The following is a 20613-nucleotide window of genomic DNA, read 5'->3' on the forward strand; positions in this document are numbered from 1 at the left end:
AGATGACGGAGAATATAGATTAAACCTACAATGGATCATTTAAAAATTGTAATAATTTAATGAGGGGGATGTCAAAATTTCAAATAATGTAAACACTAATTTGTCGCACAATGGTTCACAAAGAAGTGTCAACCTTATAAGCGAAAGTCACAATGAAATCAAAACTTGAAATAGTCATCATGCCTCAGCTAGGTCACCTAATGAAAACATTATCTTAATAAATACGTAATACATGTGCTTGACCTATAAAATACGTATGCTTGACCTATAAAATACGTAGGCTTGCTTGACTTATGTCCATTGGTAACCTTAGGAAAAGGCACTAGCCGAGAACACTCCGCGATCAGCCTGGATTCACTTTCCAAATCTGGCAAATTCTTGCTTTGTCCCAAATATCGGTCTGGTGGCTTAACCACTTGTGAATATCATATGGAAAGTCAAGCTAGCTTAACTAGAAAACTTGCAGATAAGGCACAAATGTGCTTATAGAAACACTAAAAAGCAATTTACTGTATAAACTTGTTTATAGGAAAAACAAAGTTTGAAGAAAATTGATACTCTTTAGTTTATACTAATTCTCACTAAGTCTCCCTCAAAGCTTAAAAACGGAATGTCAGTAAAGAGCTGTAAATATGTAGACTGTTTAATGCTGTGAAGACTTTTTTTAAGTTTTTTATGGGGTAATGTTTTGTATTTTTTGCGATCATTTCTGCAAAACTTGCAGATAAGGCACAAAAGTGATTATAGAAATAATAAAAAGCAATTTACTGTATAAACTTGTTTATAGGAAAAACAAAGTTCGAAGAAAATTGATACTCTTTTGTTTATACTAATTCTCACTAAGTCTCCCTCAAAGCTTAAAAACGGATTGTCAGTAAAGAGCTGTAAATATGTAGATTGTTTAATGCTGTGAAGACTTTTTTTTAAAGTTTTTATGGGGTACTGTTTTGTATTTTTTGCGATCATTTCTGCAAATGCAGCAGTTTCAAACTAGACTACAGTTTTGTTAGTCAGTATCGCCATATTTATGATTGCATAATATTTATTTAGGCTATTCCAATAGACCCTCGGTGTGCCGTAACAGCTTGGAGTGACTGGTCACCCTGCAGTGTCACATGTGGCAAGGGGATGAAGGTACGGACACGACTCCCCTTGTATACTTCGCAGCTACCAAACCACTGTCAAGTTGAGATGATGGAAAAAGCCGTTTGTGACGGGGATAGGTTGGAGTGTAGTTTAGATGCTGCTGATGCTAAGGCAGTTTGCATGCAAAAGAAAGATGTTGGTCCTTGTCGAGGCTATTTCCCAAGGTGGTATTATGATGTCGACAAGGGAACTTGTACCCAGTTCATTTATAATGGATGCAGAGGCAATAGAAACAATTTTGAAAGATATGAAGATTGTGTCAAGACCTGCGAAGTACTTTTTAAAGGTAAATTATCGAGAGATAACATGTTATTTGTTTCGCTTTGAGGATACAAGAAGGGGCTGAGAGGGGATAGAGAATCCAGACATTTTCATAGGTTGAAAAATTCTCATGATGATAATTTTTCTCATTTTGAGGAAATTGTTTCCCTTTCAAGTAACTATTTAAGAGTTTTATGCCCTTTGATGGAAACGGGAGCGAAAAGGGCTATGTACATCCCTGGAACCAATGCTTTTGAGTCAATGACAATAACTAAAAGCCGTAATTAAATGCAGAAAAAAAGCAACGATATGAGATACGATTCTTCTTTATACCAAAAGTGTAAGATGACTGTAGAAACAAGGAGACACCATGTTGAAAAATTCACAGTTAGTAGACATCGATTAGATATTTACCACGGTTTAAACGTCAGGCTGGGGGACATTGCCAGGGGTAGAAGGGTCTGACAGCTGAAAAATTACATGACAAGGATGGGAAAGGCTGAAATTATCATTGGCTTTCCCAACCAGTAATTTTTTTAGGGGTAGGGAATAGGCCTGTGAAGCCTTCGCAAGGGTCTGTTATGGTTCCAATCTGCCACAAATTACAAATTAATTTATTATGTTTTCTGTCTTTAAATTTTTTACGATATCCAAGAATGAATAGTCAAAGATCGAACAAAATCCTTTTGGTTAGCCTCTGAGGTATGATGGACTAGGAAGGTCTGATAATTCAACAATAAAATGAAGATATTAAAGTCCTGGGGTCAGACTAAAATACTTCAAATCAAGAATTTCTATCAAACAGTTCGAGGTAACAAATTGCAAGTAGCCTAAGGAGTGATGCGCCCTAATTGTAACCGAAACTCTAAGAAACAGAGTCCTGATAACAATAGATACATCAAAAGAATCGGATTTTGGATTCACAATATGTAAAATTCATCAGATTTAATGGTACCTATCAAAAGTTATGAGCCGGAGAAAATCTGCCCAATTTTTGAAAAAATGGGGAAACAACGCCAAAATATCAAGTGATCATAATAAAATCATTCCATCAGATTCATACCAGAGAACCCTACTGCAGAGGTTTCAAGCTCCTATGTAAAGAAGAAAGATCACGGATGCATGTTTGTTTTATTATTTTGTTTGTGTTTTTCCCAAGGGGGATCATATGGAACCTGTGATCGTAGAAGAACGGGAGAGGGCTTGTTTGACCGGAAATCAAAAGTTCTAGTGACCAAAACAGTTGAGGGTTCTAGCCCTTTTCCCAAGCTCATTGTTCACAAAACTCATGCGATCAAAATTTTTAACGGCCATTTTGTTCAGTATAATAGAAAAATCCAATAAGCACGTCTTTGAGAATAACTTACCCCCCACCACAGTCCCCGAGGGAAGGGCTTCAATTTGTAAACTTTGCCCATTGTTTACATATAGTATTGGCTATTGGAAGTATACAGACGTTTTTGGGGTGATTTTTCTGCAAGGGGGGGGGGATTAAAGAGGGTAAGTTGAAGGATGTTCATATAGAGAAATTTTTCATGAGAGAGGGATTTTTCATGGAGGGGGAGCCAGATTTCCCAACATTTTTTGGAAAACGGTGATAAATTAAAAAAAGCAAGATTTTCAACTTAAAGTAAGGAGCAACGTTAAAACTTGGAACGAACAGAAATTATTAGGTATGGGGGGTCGTCCCCTTGTCAATACCTTCCTCTTTACGATAAAGTTTATTAGTATTTTCAAAAGAACAATGTATTCTAATTAAACACCCTTTGTGATTCAGGAGTCATTCTTAAAGAATTGGGACAAAATTCCAGATTTAGTGCAAAGAGCAAGGTATTGACAACGGGGCAACCTCCCTCATATACATAATAATTTCAGTTTGTTTTAAGTATCAATATTGCTCCTTACTTTCAGTTTAAAAAACTCGAAACTTATTTTACTCAATTGCTATAAGGCTTTGTTGATTGGACCTTTTTAACCTTCATTTCTGGCCAATCAGAAAGTTGAATCACTATGCACTAGTATTTAGCACTAGGAATGCTCCCGGTATCTTACAAAACCCTCAATCATCAAAATAACTATTGCATCCTACAGTAAAAGTGTATGTAAAATATGTGTAATCTTTTTTTTTCTGTGCATTTGTTCTTTGGTTGCAAACCTTCAAATGAATACTAACAGGCAAAGAGTATTCGTAACTCATAAGAGTGGAAACTGGCGCTAATGTAAAAAAAAAACAATCATTAACGCCATCTAGCGTCGCAAAGTTTGGCATTTTTAAAGCCTAATTAATTAGCCGTAATTTGCCATCATCTAAACTAGGCCTACTAATGATTAGGCCTAGTAATATATACTACGCCTAATCATGTTAACAAGGCAATTAAAGATAACCCTTTGCCATCATAGACAAATAGGCTAGGCCTTACATATGTCTTTTAAACAGTAGGTTAGCCTACCCTAAATAGCCAAATACTTGATTTTTAAGACTTACAGAGAGACTTCACCTTTAAGTGATACGAATATACAGATCTGGCCCAAAGAGCATTGGAAACAATGAGTTTTCAATACTATTTGGTCAGATCTTTACCAATTATCCAGTTCAACTTGAATTTTTTCTACTTATTTAAAGACATTTTAATGATTTCGCCAGCCACTACGCCGCGTCTGGCGCTATTAGTTTTCAAATCCTATCTTTCCATATTAAATCGCCGAAACTTCCGCTCTTATAGTTTCCCATGCTCTTTCAAATAGTTCGTGGTAACGAACTGTAGTAAGGAGCGATCCGGCTCAATAGTAAACGAAACTCTAAAAAACGGAATTTTGATACTAAAGATACATCAAAAGAATTGGATTTTTATGCGGATGTTAAATATATAAGTTTCATCAAATTTAGTCCTTGTCATCAAAAGTTACGCCGCGTCTGGCGCTATTAGTTTTCAAATCCTATCTTTCCATATTAAATCGCCAAAACTTCCGCTCTTATAGTTTCCCATGCTCTTTCAAATAGTTCGTGGTAACGAACTGTAGTAAGGAGCGATCCGGCTCAATAGTAAACGAAACTCTAAAAAACGGAATTTTGATACTAAAGATACATCAAAAGAATTGGATTTTTATGCGGATGTTAAATGTATAAGTTTCATCAAATTTAGTCCTTGTCATCAAAAGTTATGAGCCTGAGAAAATTTGCCTTATTATGGAAAATAGGAGGAAACATCCCCTAAAAGTCATAGAATCTTAACGGAAATCACACCATCGCATTTAGCGTATCAGAGAACCCTGTTGGAAAAATTTCAATCTCCTATCTACAAAAATTTGGAATTTCGTTTTTTTTTCCAGCAGACAGATCACGGGTGCGTGTTTATTTGTTTTTTTCTGTTGTTTTCCCAGGGGTCATAGTATCAACCCAGTGGTCCTAGAAAGTAGCAAGAAGGCTCATTCTAACGGAAATGAAAAGTTCTAGTGCCCTTTTTAAGTGACCAAAAAATTTGAGGGGCACCTAGGCCCCCTCCCACTCTCATTCTTTTCCCAAAGTCAACGGATCAAAATTTTGAGATAGCCATTTTGTTCAGCATAGTCGAAAACCATAATAACTATGTCTTTGGGGATGACTTACTCCCCCACAGTCCGCAGGGGAGAGGCTACAAGTTACAAACTTTGACCAGTGTTTACGTACAGTAATGGTTATTGGGAAGTGTACAGACGTTTTCAGGGGGATTTTTTTGGTTGGGGGGTGGGGTGGCGGTTGAGGGGAGGGGGCTATGTGGGAGGATCTTTCCTTGGTGAAATATGTTATGGGGGAAGAGAAATTCAATGAAAAGGGCGCAGGATTTTCTAGCATTACTACAAAAAAAACAATGAAAAATTAAACATGAAAAAGTTTTTCAATTGAAAGTAAGGAGTAGCATTAAAACTTGAAACGAACAAATATTATTATGCATATGAGGGCTTCTTCTCCTAAATATCTCGCTCTTTATGCTAAAGTATTTTTAATAATTTCAACCATTTATTCTACGGCCTTTCTGATTCAGGGGTCATTTTGAAAGAGTTGGGAAAAAACTTAAGCTTTAGTGTAAAGAGCGAGCTATTAACGAGGGGACAAACCCCTTCATATACATAATAAAAATGTAAAAATATTGAAGTTTGTTACGTAAGTTAATTCTTAAGTTACGTATATTTTTTACTAATAAAAACGTTCGTTAAGAAATAAAAGTTCTAGTTGCCTTTTTAAGTAACCGAAAAATTCGAGGGCAACTAGGTCTCCTTCCCCATCCCTTATTTTTCAAAATCGTCTGATCAATCTAAGAGAAAGCCATTTAGCCAAGAAAAGAATTAATATGCAAATTTCATTTTAGTAATTTATGTGCGGAGAGCCAAAATCAAACATGCATTAATTCAAAAACGTTCAGAAATTAAAAAAAACAGTTTTTTTAACTGAAAGTAAGGAGCGACATTAAAACTTAAAACAAACAGAAATTGCTCCGTGTATGAAAGGGGCTGTTCCCTTCTCAACGCCCCACTCTTTACGCTAAAATTTTTTACTGTTTAATAAAGTAGAATGGAGAGAAAGAGTCAAACCTTAGCATAAAGTGCGGGGCGTTGAGAAGGGAACAGCCCCTTTCATACACGGAGTAATTCCTGTTCGTTTTAAGTTTTAATGTCGGTCCTTACTTTCAGTTAAAAAAAAAAACTTTTTTTTTTTATTTAGTGACTAACAGGTGTGAGACAAAGTATCCTGATTTCGCCAAAAGATCTTTAACGAGGATCCATCATTCAAGTACAATTTTGCAAAATATAAAAATAAAAATAAGCCTTATTAGAAAATGCAAAACAAGATATTTAGGCATAAATTTTTACTTTCTTCTAAGTATATACTTAAAAAAAAATTAAAAATGATAACAAAAAGAAATTAGGAAACCTTTAATACCTCTTTAGAATTTTTATTGCGTATATCTGTCGATACACTGTGTCTCCGAAAAGTAATTGGATTTAATTTTTGTGCCAATTAGAACATCAAAAGCGTGGACTTTATAGATAGTACTTATTTTAACTCAGCACCTGTTGCCATTAGTAACGCACCGATTTTCACCAGTATTCGTGCAGCAGGGCTACAACAACCGCTGGTACCAGTATTTGTTCCATAATACCACTGTTAGTATAAAGTACCAGTCCCAAGGGATCAAACAGGTGTGTGGTTGCTATTACTAGATCGCTGGAGGAAGGCTATTGAAAACTCCCCGTGCTATCTAGGTAAAACGATCAAGATAAATTGTGCCTTTAGCGGTTAATTATAAAACCGCTCAAATATCTCTCTAATTCTCACACAACTACAAATATCCAGCGCTCGAGGCTGCAATGGAGAAGAAGAGAATGATGTGGCTCTAAGAACCAATGCTCTTACTCTACCAAATTGACCCAGATCCTTAGGTAGAAAACGGTGGATACAGTGAAGATGCTACTAGAATAACAGCCAAGCCCCAGGGTTTTATTCACAGTGGAAGAAAGTTTGGAAGAATAAAAAGATAAGTCTGCAAACCAAGATTAGAATATTTGAAGCAATAGTAATTACAGTGGTCAAGTATGGTTCTGAAGCTTGAGCGCTCCAAAAAAGGAGGAGGAGTTGCTTGATGTTTTCTAGAGACATTGCTTACGAACTATTTTTGGTACCCGACTGACTGGCCGTATCTCAAATTGTAAGCTGTACAAAGATTTTATTTCAATCCCGCTTTTAAGAGAAAGGGTGAAACGACTAGGACAAGTTTTGCGGATGAAGGATGACAGATTGCCAAATATTGTCTTTATCGGCCAGCTGTCTTGGGCCAAACGAAAGGCGCGTCGTCCCCAAATAAGGTGGGAGGATGTTATAAGGAAACATTTAAGGGAAATTAAAACTACTTGGGAGTGTATAAAGAAGTTGGCTTTGTATAAATTGGGATGGAGGATTGTCGTGCGTAGCAGTGTTGGCAGTGGCGGTTTATCACACACATTAACAATATCAATCCTGGATAGAATCGTCACGAGAAAACTTAAAACGGTGAAAATTTTCACCAAGCTGGCTCCAAAGTTTTTGACCAAGTAGGTACTGACAAGACACAAATCCTTTTTTCCATTCATTGGGTTCGAAGCCAGCTAAAAAAAAATTGTCATTTTGACTATCCGGAGAATCCTTGGAAAAATATAACCTGTATTCCGAACAGCCTTCCAATGGAGTACTTCTGAACAGAGAAATATTGGCAACCAGAACGAGGTTATCATTTGATTTAGCCAGGAAGAAACTATTTATTTTGGCAAATCGAAATTTATGGAGTGAATTTCATTACTCTCTGGACATGTATCCCTGCCATATTTTTATCAGAAAATTCATCAGTAATGGCCATTTACACTTTATGGAACATTAAAAATGAAATACTTTTGGTCTATTAAGAAAAACTAATGTCGCCCCTTTATTTTAAGGTGGGTATACTAGCTTCAAGGATGCACTTTGGTGTAACTCCTATGCTACAATAATCTAATAATGTATTGCTGAATAGTGTATCATTAATACAAAACTTCTTAAGTTAAGATTTCACCAAAAATGACAAAAATAAAACTGTAACTTCAGATCTAAAATTGTTTCCATATTAAGAAGTAATATGGAGCAACATTTTTGTTAATGATAATTCAGCTCACTTTCAAGAATTTTCTTATCAAGATTTTCTCGTAAAAACTTCTGACAGCTCATCACTTATTTTGTCCATCGAAACGTCACTGCATTTTTTTATTGTAGGAAGAGTGCCGTTTGTATTTATTTTTATTATAATTTTGCCTTGAAAAGATGCTATAAATGTCTCCTACTGTAAATTTGGAAACTAAAAAGTTACTTTCCTAAATTCTTCTAGCTTATTAAGATTCTAAATAAAAATTTGAACTACAATTGCTTGGTAAATGCGCAATGTCTTTTCGAAATGAGTTAAAATGAAATTGAGTAATTCGAGTAATGTCCATGAGCTTCTGAAAAAAGGGGGAGGAATATAAAAGCCTAAATTAATTTATTAATTTTTTTAACATACCGATCTTTTTCTAGGGAATAGTAATATAGAAGAAACAGACCACAACACACAAAGAGACCAGAATGAAGACTTCCATGGAAACTATTATAGCAGAGGTTATGATTTAAAACATGGACCCTTTGATCTGCGATATGACCGAACTGAATACAAAAAAAGTAGATTTAGAAAACCTGAGCCTATTGATTGTGTCGTATCAGAGTGGTCAAACTGGGGTCACTGCAGTGCCACTTGTGGCAAAGGTTGGAACGAAAAGTTTAGGATGATAAAGGTGAGTCATTGCAAGAAAATTATTCTTAAGTAAAGCCTTTCAATTATTAATGTATTATTTATAACTATGAAATATTTTTGGATTTTCATTCAACATTTTGTCTACATCATATCTACTATCGGCATGAACATATTATAGGATCAATGCTGTCCTATAGGGAAGGAGAGGGCTGGATGGGTGAAGACATATTTGTCTTTGTTTATGCTTTAAAACCAGAATTATATTTAAGGCGATCAAAAACAATAGAAAGAGGGGGGGGAGAAATATATTAAGACACAGGATAAAAACAAGGAGGCGGCTGGTAAAGAGGGGAAGATACAAACTAATCAAGTGCCAAAAACTAGAATGGAATAGAAAAAGAATATAAAATTACATATATATATATATATATATATATATATATATATATATATATATATATATATATATATATATATATATATATATATATATATATATATATATATATATATATATATATATATATATATATATATATATATATATATATATATATATATATATATATATATATATATATATATATATATATATATATATATATATATATATATATATATATGTAAACGAAATTTATTTCAAAAAAGAAAAAGTTCGATAAGATTAGTAATAAGGATAACAGATTATATTTACCTATTAATTTTACTTGTAAGCAGACTGAAGATATTAATTTATCAGAAATTTTAAATCAGCGGCATGTGAAGCAGGCCCTTCCTAGTAATTTGAATTATAATGATAGTCCAGCTTTAACTTATAAATTTTCAAAAACTATTGGGAAAATTATTTTTAATTATAATTTAATACTAAAAAGACTAGATAGTGATATAAATTGGAAACCGGTTTGTAATTGCAAGCAACTTGGCCCATTTGTAAATCCTACTTACAAACATGTTATAACAGGGGATTTGTCAATAATAAAGCAAGATAATCTTCAAATTATAATGAATAAAGGGGCTAATTTCCGTCTTTCTCATCATCTGAAACCATCGAGTGTTCTTGATGGCTTGGAAAATGATTTTGATTTATTTATTGATAAGTGGTGTAAGAAAGAGAATAAAAATAAAGAGAGTTTTCAAAGTTGGAAGAATTTAATTATTAGTAGAATAAGAAATAAAATATATTCTAACTTAAAAAATAGTAACACTAAATCATCATTTTATAATGCGAAGATTAAACAAGCAATTGCTAATCTAAAGAATGAATTTGTAATTGTGCCAGTGGATAAAGCTAATAATAATTTTGCCATAATTTGTCAGAAGCTGTATTGTGATATCTTAAAAAGGGAGTTATGCACAACTAATGTTTACGAAAAGGTAAATAGGAGGATGAGAATTTAATTGAAAAGACTGAAGAAATACTTTTTAAAAATTTTAGTATTAAAATAAATGACAATGATAAAAAGTTCCCTTTCCTATATTGGACTGTAAATTTCATAAGAATCCCCCTAAACCACGGTTTATTGCTGGAGCAGCTAAATGTCCAACCCGCATTGCTGCTACTGACCTCTCTTTAATTTTAAAGGAAATAGTAAATAAACTTAAAACCTATTGTTCTGGGATTAAAAAATTTTCGAATTTTAATCCATATTGGAGTGTTAATAATTCACTGCAGGTGATAGATTCTTTAACAATGGTTTCAGCTAAAAGAATTGAGTCTTTCGATTTTGCGACAATGTATACTAATTTATCACTTAATGTAGTTTTTGATAATTTAAAAACTGTTATCAAGAAATCTTTCCTCTTATCTAGTAAAAGGTTCTTAAAAATAGACACTTATAATAAAAAAGCTATATGGACAAACTGCTTTAATACTACAGTTAACTTGAGATGTTATAGCTTAGATATGATTTTTGAGTTATTAGAATTTGTTTTATACAATACTTATATAAGATTTGGAGGTGATTTGTACAAGCAAGTTGTGGGAATTCCCATGGGGGGGAATGCCAGCCCATTTATAGGTGACTTGTTTTTAAGTCAACTAGAATATAAATATATGATGGATAAGAATAATCCAATTAATTTAAAACATGCTTTGTCAAATAATAAAAGATATTTAGATGATATTTTGGTCTTAAATTGTAAGGATTTCATTGATATTTCTAAATATATATATCCATCAGAGCTTCTTCTTGAGCCTAGTCATGGCGCTGGTCATGGGGATCATTTCTTAGATTTAAATATTAATATTTGTGATAATAATAAATTAATTTTTAAAATGTATAATAAAACGGATGATTTTGATTTTGAAGTGATTAGTTTCCCATTCCCTGAAAGTAATATACACTCAAATATCACATATTCAGCGTTTTTCTCACGGTTACATCGTTATGCAAGGATTTGTAGTAATTATATTGATTTTAAAAATAGATGTAAAATCTTAAGCCAAAAATTGATATCACGAGGTTTTTCTGCAAATAAATTAACTTGGCAATTTAAAAAATTTAGTTTTCATTATAACGAACTTTTAAATAAATATCAAAAGAATTATCTAGAAATACTTAAAGAAATTTTCAACTAATTCCGGAGGTTCGAGAAATGTTGTCGCAGCGCCATTTATTTTGAATTGTGTTTCTAATTGAGCGGATTTTCTTAAAAATTAGCCACATGGTAAAGATGAATTCTATAATTGTTTAGTTTATTCAGGTCTTTTGCAATGTGTTAATATTTGTGATTTGTTAAAATTTATAATATTTAGTTTACCTATTGTTGCTAAAGGGAGGGATATATTAACAGGATAAGCTTGTTTTGGTTTTACTTGGTTGTTTTACATTTGCTGTTTTTTTTTTCTTTCATAGGCATGTATTTTGGGGGTGATACCTGACGCGGGGATGCCATGGATATTCTGTGGTAGCCACAACACTGTGCTGGGTAGAGAATTTAGAGTGGCGAAACCCTATATAGGCCAGTGTATTCTCCTGATGAGCCCTTATGTTGGGTGTTGCCTCTAAATTATTTGTCTATATTATTTTTTCTATTGTTTGGTAAATGACGACTTATACTTATTGACGATATGACTGCCTGTCCATGGATTTCTTTATGGTTGATTGTGTGTGGCTATGCTGTTTGACCTATGTGATTGTATGGATGAGTAGGGTTAAGGCCTCATTCAAGTGCTTGTCTATATTAATCACTAATTTAGGAAAACAGTCTTCCTTTTCTCCTTCTGTCTCTCTCTTTTTTTTTTTCTTTTTTTTTCTTTTTTTTGTGTGTTTGTGCTGTTGCATTGGTGATTTCTCTTTTCATGATATATATATATATATATATATATATATATATATATATATATATATATATATATATATATATATATATATATATATATATATATATATATATATATATATATATATACTAGCTGTTGGGGTGGCGCTTCGCGCCACCCCAACACCTAGTTGGTAGGGCGCTTCGCGCCCCCTCAAGCCCCCCCGCGCGCGTAAGTCGTTACGCGCCATATTAGTTATGCGCCATTGTAGTTGTGTCCCTGTGTCCCACCTGTGAATATAGATAGATTTATATATGTGTTTCAAACTACGCAAAAATTGCGAATAAACAACATTCTTGGCTTTCCCATTGTCTGTGCATATACAAAGCCGTATGTACTAATAATGACGTCATATACAAACGCTCTTTTTACAAACAAACAAACATGCATCCACATAACTCGTTTTTATATAGATAGATACAATACAAATTAACTGCGTAAAACTTGCGAATAAACAACATTCTTCGCTGTCCAATTGTCGCTGCATATAAATACATTGTCAGGTTTACCGACCCTCGAACATGCAACGTACAATTGTCCATGGGAAAAACAATCAGGATTAAGATCTATACCACATTTTTCTAATGATTGACCTTGAGCTTTGTTAATGGTGATTGCAAATACTAATCGAATTGGGAATTGCAATCTTTTAAATTGAAAAAGCAGATCCGTTGGAATCATGGGAATGCGAGGAATAAGAACAGCCTCACCCTCATAAGGCCCTGTCAAGATTGTGGCCTCTATTAGGTTTTCCATTGTTTTTTTTTACGGCAAGTCGCGTGCCATTGCAAAGCTTTGGTGGGTTGATATTTCTTAAAAGTATTATTGGTACGCCTATTTTTAGTTGTAGCACGTGTGGTGGAAACCCTGAAGGATCTATGGAATTTAAAAATTCAGATGGATAATTAACCGCTTCATTTGGTTCCAAAACTGTGTCGACTCACTAAATTACAGAAATCAGCAGGTAGTTGTATACGTCCTGAAATTGAGTCTACTGTTTGACCAGAGTCATCGTTTTGCAATCGGACACGCATATTTGTAGTTAATTTTAATATTTTTACGTGTGCCTATAAATTAGAATTTTTTAGGCAAGCATTCATTTCGTCTGCAGGAGTTAAACTACGTAAAAATTGCGAATATACAACTTTCTTGGCTTTCCCATTGTCTCTGCATATACAAAGCCGTATGTACTAATAATGACATCATATGCAAACGCTCTTTTTACAAACAAACAAACATGCATACATACAACTCGTTTTTATATAGATAGATAGATAGATAGATAGATAAAATACAAATTAACTGCGTAAAACTTGCGAATATACAACATTCTTCGCTGTCCAATTGTCGCTGCATATAAATAGATTGTCAGGTTTACCGACCCTCGAACATGCAACGTACAATTGTCAATGGGAAAAACAATCAGTATTAAGATCTATACCACATTTTTCTAATGATTGACCTTGAGCTTTGTTAATGGTGATTGCAAATGCTAATCGAATTGGGAATTGCAATCTTTTAAATTGAAAAGGCAGATCCGTTGGAATCTTGGGAATGCGAGGAATAAGAACAGCCTCACCCTCAAAAGGCCCTGTCAAGATTGTGGCCTCTATTAGGTTTTCCATTGTTTTTTTTACGGCAGGTCGAGTGCCATAGCAAAGCTTTGGTGGGTTTATATTTCTTAAAAGTATTATTGGTAGGCCTATTTTTAGTTGTAGCACGTGTGGTGGAAACCCTGAGAATAATATCTCGAGGTAAAAACTGATCACCGACCATAACGATGGCCACTTCGTCGATAGTTGGAGCATTGTATCTACGCACATGTTGGCCAGGAGGCGTTTTGTCAGCGGAAATAACAATTTTATGCGTATAAGTAGGAATCAAATCGATGGCTGTTTTGAACAGACGCACTAAATTATTATTTTCGTGGAAAAGATGTTGTAATTGGGAAACGATTGTCCTTTCAATGTTTGGAGAAATTTCGCAACGTGCATTCAATTCAGAATTTCTATCACTGATGAACTACAATTGTAAAAATTTATGATTCTCGCCTGAGAATGGTAGAAGAGACCCTGCTCTATGATAAATTTGCCCTTTTACTTTGAAAGTAGACATAAATTGATCTGGATTTTCAATTTGGGCTCCAAACGACGTCATTTGGAAACATGAGTTGTATTTTCTGATTCATTTATATTCCTTATGTCCCGGTGTCCCGGTCGTCATTTATATCCCCCTGTTTTATATCCCGCTTATTTTTCAGTTTTTTCCTTTTTTTAGTTTTTTTTTACTTTTTTAGTTCTTTTAGTTTTTACATTTTTTAGTTTTTTTATTTTTTTAGATGAATTTTTTTTTTTAGTTTTTTACCTTTTTTTCTTTTTAGTTTTTATTGGTTTTTACCTTTTTTTAGCTTTTTATCTTTTTTATTTTTTTTTATTTTTATTTTTAATTTTATTAGTATTCTTTTTCTCTTCTATTTTTCATTTTTCCTTTTTTTTAGTTTTTTTTAGTTTTTAGTTTTTTAAGTTTTTTCCTTTTTTTAGTTTCTTTAGTTTTTTTAGTTTTTCGGCTTTTTTATTTTTTTATTAGTTTTTAGTTTTTTTTGTAGTTTTTGCCTTTTTTTAGTTTTTTCAGTTTTTTTTTAGTTTTTAGTTTTTTACCTTTTTTAGCCTAACCAGCATTTGAACCTGGGACCTTCATTCTCCGTTCTGACACCCTCTCTCACCGAGTGACTACTCCAGCATGTTCATTTTGGTGTTTTAAATGGTATATTATTAACCAAATTAATGTGTTTTACAATATACTAAGCATCGTCATAACAAAAATGACGGCAACTAATTTCATGACGTCAGCCGAAACATGACGTCACCTGATCCACAGATCCACAGACCCACAGACAGACAGACAACTTATTTTTATATATATAGATATATATATATATATATATATATATATATATATATATATATATATATATATATATATATATATATATATATATATATATATATATATATATATATATATCCGTTTACTTAAATTGGGTTCAGTTCAGGAAACAGGGACTCACAATATACCTTTTTACGACTTCCTGAATTATATCATTTTAAGCAAAAACAACAAAAATAAATTAAGAAGCACTTGTTTTAATTAAAACTACCACTTCCATTACTTACTCATGCTTTCCTTGTTGACTATAGATGTCCTTGCATCGACCGCTGGTAGCTGGTATTAAAACCTGAGTCAGGTGTCTCCAGGCAAAGATCGGTCTTTTGTACTTTTATAAGACTTGAGTTTCATCTCAGGGTTGAATTAAAATTGATTGTTTTTTCTGGGTAGCTGATCTAATATCTTTTCTGCGTCCCCACCTAAAAAGATTGAAATTGATCTCCTCAAACCCATTAAATTTTACATGTTTTAATAATTTTGAAACTTGCTATATTCGCAACAACAAAGTTAAGACTTCTATAAGAAAAAAGAAGAAATTTGGCAATCATCGCTTTACTGTGTTTTCAAAAATGACACCACGTGCATCTCTTTGGGTACAAAAATGTGGACACACGTTCATTCCCTCGCCATAATTATTAACTTATGAGTAATAAGACCTGCAGTACATCATACAAATAAAGATTAAAAATTTAGTACAACGTTACTTTCTCACGAGATTTATATATAATTTATCATTTGCGATTTAAAGAGCTATCGAATGGCATTTCTAAAAAAATACATGAAAAGACATTCTATAGATCTTCTTTTATTAAATAGATTTGTTAAACCGATTACATAAAATATGTTTTAATTTAAATAATGCTTATGAATTTTAGGTCCCATCTCAGAATGGGGGTAAGCCATGCCCTAGGAAGCTAGTGAAGAAACGCCGGTGTATTCTCAGAGAATGTCCTGCACTCTCTCGTCATGACGATGAATAACCAATCGTGAGGCATGTTAATTTAGCACAAACATTGTTTTAAGAAGTTTAATTTATTGGAATTTAGAATCTGATGATATAGAACCGGTGTGGATGAAATTTGTGAACTAGTGATACCGGTTTGTATAATAAGTGAAGTAAATATCGAATACGCATTTCAGCTGCCATTTGATTTATAATCTGTCTAATTTAGTCAAAATATTGATAATCGAAAATCAAGAGTATTCATTGTACTATTGTAAAATTTCACTTATATTAAAACTAATAAAAAAATAATTACTCAGCTTTACTTTTGAAAATTATATACTGTGTATTTTTGTGTCAGACACCACAACAAGACAGGCTTCTTCAAGAAAATCAAGAATGATTTCATGCATGTGTTTGAATGTGAGCTTTATCTCCACGAGTGAGACATGGAAATGGATGAAACTCCATTTCGCTTGTGAATGCAAACATAATCAATAAAGACATCCAAGTAGATGGATAACTAAACAAGAAGCTAACACAACTAATCCTTATGTTTCTGTTTACACTTCAAAGCCCCAATCCTCCAAAGCTTCCAAAGCCCAAATTTGTGCTGTATGTCCACCCTGAGACTGCTGTTGATCTGTTGAGCTCAACAATTGTCAGACTCACTGGAAAGACAATAACCTTTGACCTTAGATCAACCTGTGCCACTAGAGGCACCCAGGGCATCCACGAGACTTCGCCAATCTTTTCTGAATTGGGCAGCTGCTTATATGTCTTCCCAATCGGGTTGAAGAGAAGCATGGATACTGCGCAGATCAGACTGGTATGTTCGACGCAAAGTGTTCCGAGGTCTCCCCCCTCTTAGACTTCCGCTTTGGTGCCAATGTCAAGCGGCTCTTGGGATCTGAGTTTCCTGCATTCGGAGACCATGGCTTAAGTATCTTCACCTGCGAGCTCTAACAAAAAGAGAATATCTATGATTTTATCTGAATATCTTGCAACTTAATTTTCGGAAGAATCTTCGCCTCTCCATCCCTTTACCCAGAGGTTGAGTTTTTATTTATAAATAAATCAAAAATATCTTCAAATTCAAGAGAACTTATTGCCCGGTATTGGGTCAACGTAAGTGTATCATAAATAAGAATGATAAGGTTTAGTCACTCAGTTATATACACAGTTAAGTAAATATTTGGTTCTTACCCATCCTGCTAATGTCACTTTTCAGTGGAATTTATCATATCAGATTTAGCTTGAGGCTGATGAAAATGACCATAAATGTGCATGTCTAAAGTAATCATCCTTGAAGTAAATATCGGAAACTCTTTTTACATCCCCCAGATTTTATTGGTTTAGCAAGTAATAAAGCTCAGTTCCGGGTGGCAGTGCACAATATCTAAAAGACATACTAATTGTTTATTCATATTTAACTATTCCAATTGTAAAATGTGTTTAAAGAGGTTCTAGTGACCCTAGGAAATGGTGAAAAACTTCCCCCTTTTCTTGCCATGTACCAGGGTATTTTGCAGAACACGCTGCCAATGATAGATACATTGACGCCAGTAATGGCCGTCAAGTCTGATCGCTATGACTCTTAAAAAAGACACCAAAACTTATTATTATCAATTCTATGAGTCCTCTCTGAAATATAAACGACCACCCTTTTGAAAAGCGCTTATATGCCCCCAGGGCCAAACTTAAAACCTTGCCCAGAGGTCTGTATGAGGTTGTCATCCTTCGAGACACAATTTCCGGACCCTTCAACTACGCTGAACAAAATTACTCTCTCAAAATATTCATTGGATGTGTTTGGGAAAATTATGGACGTGGTGGAGGGGTAGTTCTTTCAAATCATTTTCGACTCTTAAAAAGGGCGGTATAAATTCTGATTTAAAAATAAATGAGCCCCATCTGAAGTTTGTGTGACCACCCATACCATAAGACCTTACATGCTCCGAGGGCATTACTTACGGATTTAGGTGTCTACCCCCCCCCTGGCGTTTAACCTACCCTGTACAATACGCTCCACCCCGCAGAAAATATGCCCCCCTCCGAAAAAAAAACTGTGGAAATTACCCCCGGGAAAATACCCCCTAGGAAAATACCCTCCCCCCCTTCCATGGAAAACCTTATCCCCGAAAAATCCTCCTCAGAAAATACCCCCTCCCCGTAGAAAATAAGGTTTTAAATTAGAAAATTTTATTTGAGCTTTGTTTTTTATTTTCCGTAGGGGGAAGGGATTTTGGTGCTTGTGTGTTGTACGCCACTCGTTCAAGTTTACACTGTGTAAAACCGGAGAAGAGGCCAGTTTCTTCGTTAGTTTCTTTCAGCTTAGCTTGAGACAAGACAAAGACAAGTGACAGAATATATTGGAAAATTTATAAGTTGGGCTATATATTTGCACATAAGGAGGGGGGTGCAAAGTATTTGGACAGTTTGAAATCTGAAGACGATCAAAGTAACCACTCGAGACTCATTCAAACCTGGATTCGCCAAAGGTTTGGCCAGCCTTTACTTAAAGCTTATTTAGGATTCAACTATCACCTGAAGTTAACACGCCATTACAAGTGAGGATTCTAAGGGGTCGTCAGTGCTTTATTACTCTAGCAATTGGAATTAAAGTAACCTTAAGGTAAATAGCGGAAAAAACATCAAAAGCAAGTACGATAAAATGCAGGTAATCAATATATTAAAGATTCGAAAAGATTCACGAGCTGTGTGGCCACGCTGGGATATTATTCACCAATTGGGCTATCAAATTTTTAGTTTCGCAGGACAAGTGACTAAAAACCTGTGTGGCAGGTTTTTGGGCTATGATTCTTCAAGTTTTGCTAAACATGGGCTTAAATTTGCTTTGAAAAAAAAAAACGTTTTTGTTGTATCTATTTGGTAATTTATCTTCTTTGAAGTCTTGAACCACAATGTAATAATAATGTATCTTGACGGTGGTACCCCTTTCTGATTTTTTAATTTTGTTACCCCATCCCATATCTTCAACACCATTCCTTGAAAATCAAGTATGCCTACCGTAGACCGTCCCAATATAGATAAAAAAAAATAATCACAAAACTCTGGCGCCTTTGTTGTGAGTAATCACTTCCGACTTCTAAAAGCCAAACATGTAACCTTACTACCAATTCAGAGTAAAACATTAACGGAAAATATACTGACGCTTCGCATTTTGAATTATACCGAATCAAAACGAAATCAGCCAAGCCGACAGGATGAACTTTATCATTTTGGAAAGTTCAATCAAGGAGAAGGATTTTGTAGCACAGGGCCGTTCTTAGGGTTGGTGGTGTCCTGGGGCAAAAATTATATGTAGCACTTGTCCCCTGACTCAAATCCAAGCAAAAGAAGCCAAATCAAAGTGAAAAATTTGATCAGGGTAGGCACTGCCTTAGCCGTGGCACCCCCTCTCCCCTCAGATATATATATATATATATATATATATATATATATATATATATATATATATATATATATATATATATATATATATATATATATATATATATATATATGCCCCAGAAAGTCAAGAATTTTAAACAAAAATCCTTACCATCAGATTCAATCTATGAGAGAAGCTTACTGCAGAGGCTTCAATCTTCCTTCTGCAAAAACTTGAATTGTATTTTATACCCTAAGAAAGATCATGGGTTCCTGTTTTTGTCTTTTTTTTCAAAGAATTGTCCTAGAAAACTGGAGGAGGGCTCATTCAAATGAGAATTTAAAGATCTAGTGTTCAATTTAAGTCACCAAAAATAACGAAGGGTAACCACCTCTTTTTTTCGAAATTGTCCAATCAAAATTTTCAAATAGCCTGTTTGTTTAGCATAGTCGAATGGTCCAGTCCTATGCATTGGGGGGTGACACGACCCCCCTCCCCAAAACTCTCAGGGGATATACTGTAAGCTATAAAATATGCCCATTGCTCTCATTTATTATTTGTGATTGGAAAGTATAAATATACTTTTCGGGTGGAATTTTCTACGAGGAGACTTTTCCGTGGGAATGGAAGTTCGAGGGGGTAACCTTCCAGAGTAATTCAACATTTTCATTTTTCCCATATTTTCATCACTATTCCTTAAAAATGAAATTGAGTAGACTGAATTTAATTAGTTTTAATGCGTTTTGTTTGTAATAATGCATAATAATTAAGCTTAAAAAGTCTCATGGATTAAATGCACTGAAATAGCAAGGTTGAAACTTAAAACCAATTAAATTTAAAACCTCACCCTTTGTACCAACATAAAATTGACTAGCGCTTTATTTAAAGTTAAAAAAAGAATATTGGTCATTCTCTCACTGCTAAAAAAAACAAAACAGCCTCTTAATTGGCAGTCACTGTTATCAGTTATCGCCCCTGAGCCTATGGAGCATAATCATTTAATAAATCCACCAGTGGTAGGCTAAACGCTTGCAACAAAGCAAATTTTTCTTTGTTACTATATATTTCTTTAAGTTTTAATAGCACTGTTTCTCAGTAAAATTATAGTATACAACCAATAAAACAAGTTTATAAAGGATAATCCGCCTTTTTGGTTTGTTTATTTTTGCTTTCAGTAAGGCACTAGTCAATTTTTACGACGACATACCTGGAGGGGTGGTAAATTTTGTTCATTTACTGGGCTCTACCCATAATAGGGCTATAATAGTATTCGCTATTTTTAGGCTAGTTATTGCACCAGCCTGGGCTATACGTTCTGCCGAAAACCTGGTAT

The 20613-nt window shown here is 34.1% G+C and overlaps 1 protein-coding gene across 2 annotated transcripts in view; it reads left to right on the forward strand.

Moving 5' to 3' along the window:
• Nucleotides 1–16206, forward strand: part of LOC136032111 (spondin-1-like) — a gene marked incomplete at its 5' end in the record, with an annotated part of 69066 nt that extends 52860 nt beyond the window's left edge. For both annotated transcript variants that reach the window (XM_065712273.1, XM_065712274.1), the window contains 3 exon segments: nt 1051–1432; nt 8462–8715; nt 15819–16206. In XM_065712273.1, the coding sequence (XP_065568345.1) occupies nt 1051–1432; nt 8462–8715; nt 15819–15923 (741 nt within the window).
• Between the last annotated feature and the right edge of the window lie 4407 nt (nt 16207–20613).

Source organism: Artemia franciscana, chromosome 10 (assembly GCF_032884065.1).
Source record: "Artemia franciscana chromosome 10, ASM3288406v1, whole genome shotgun sequence".
NCBI classification, from domain to species: domain Eukaryota; kingdom Metazoa; phylum Arthropoda; class Branchiopoda; order Anostraca; family Artemiidae; genus Artemia; species Artemia franciscana.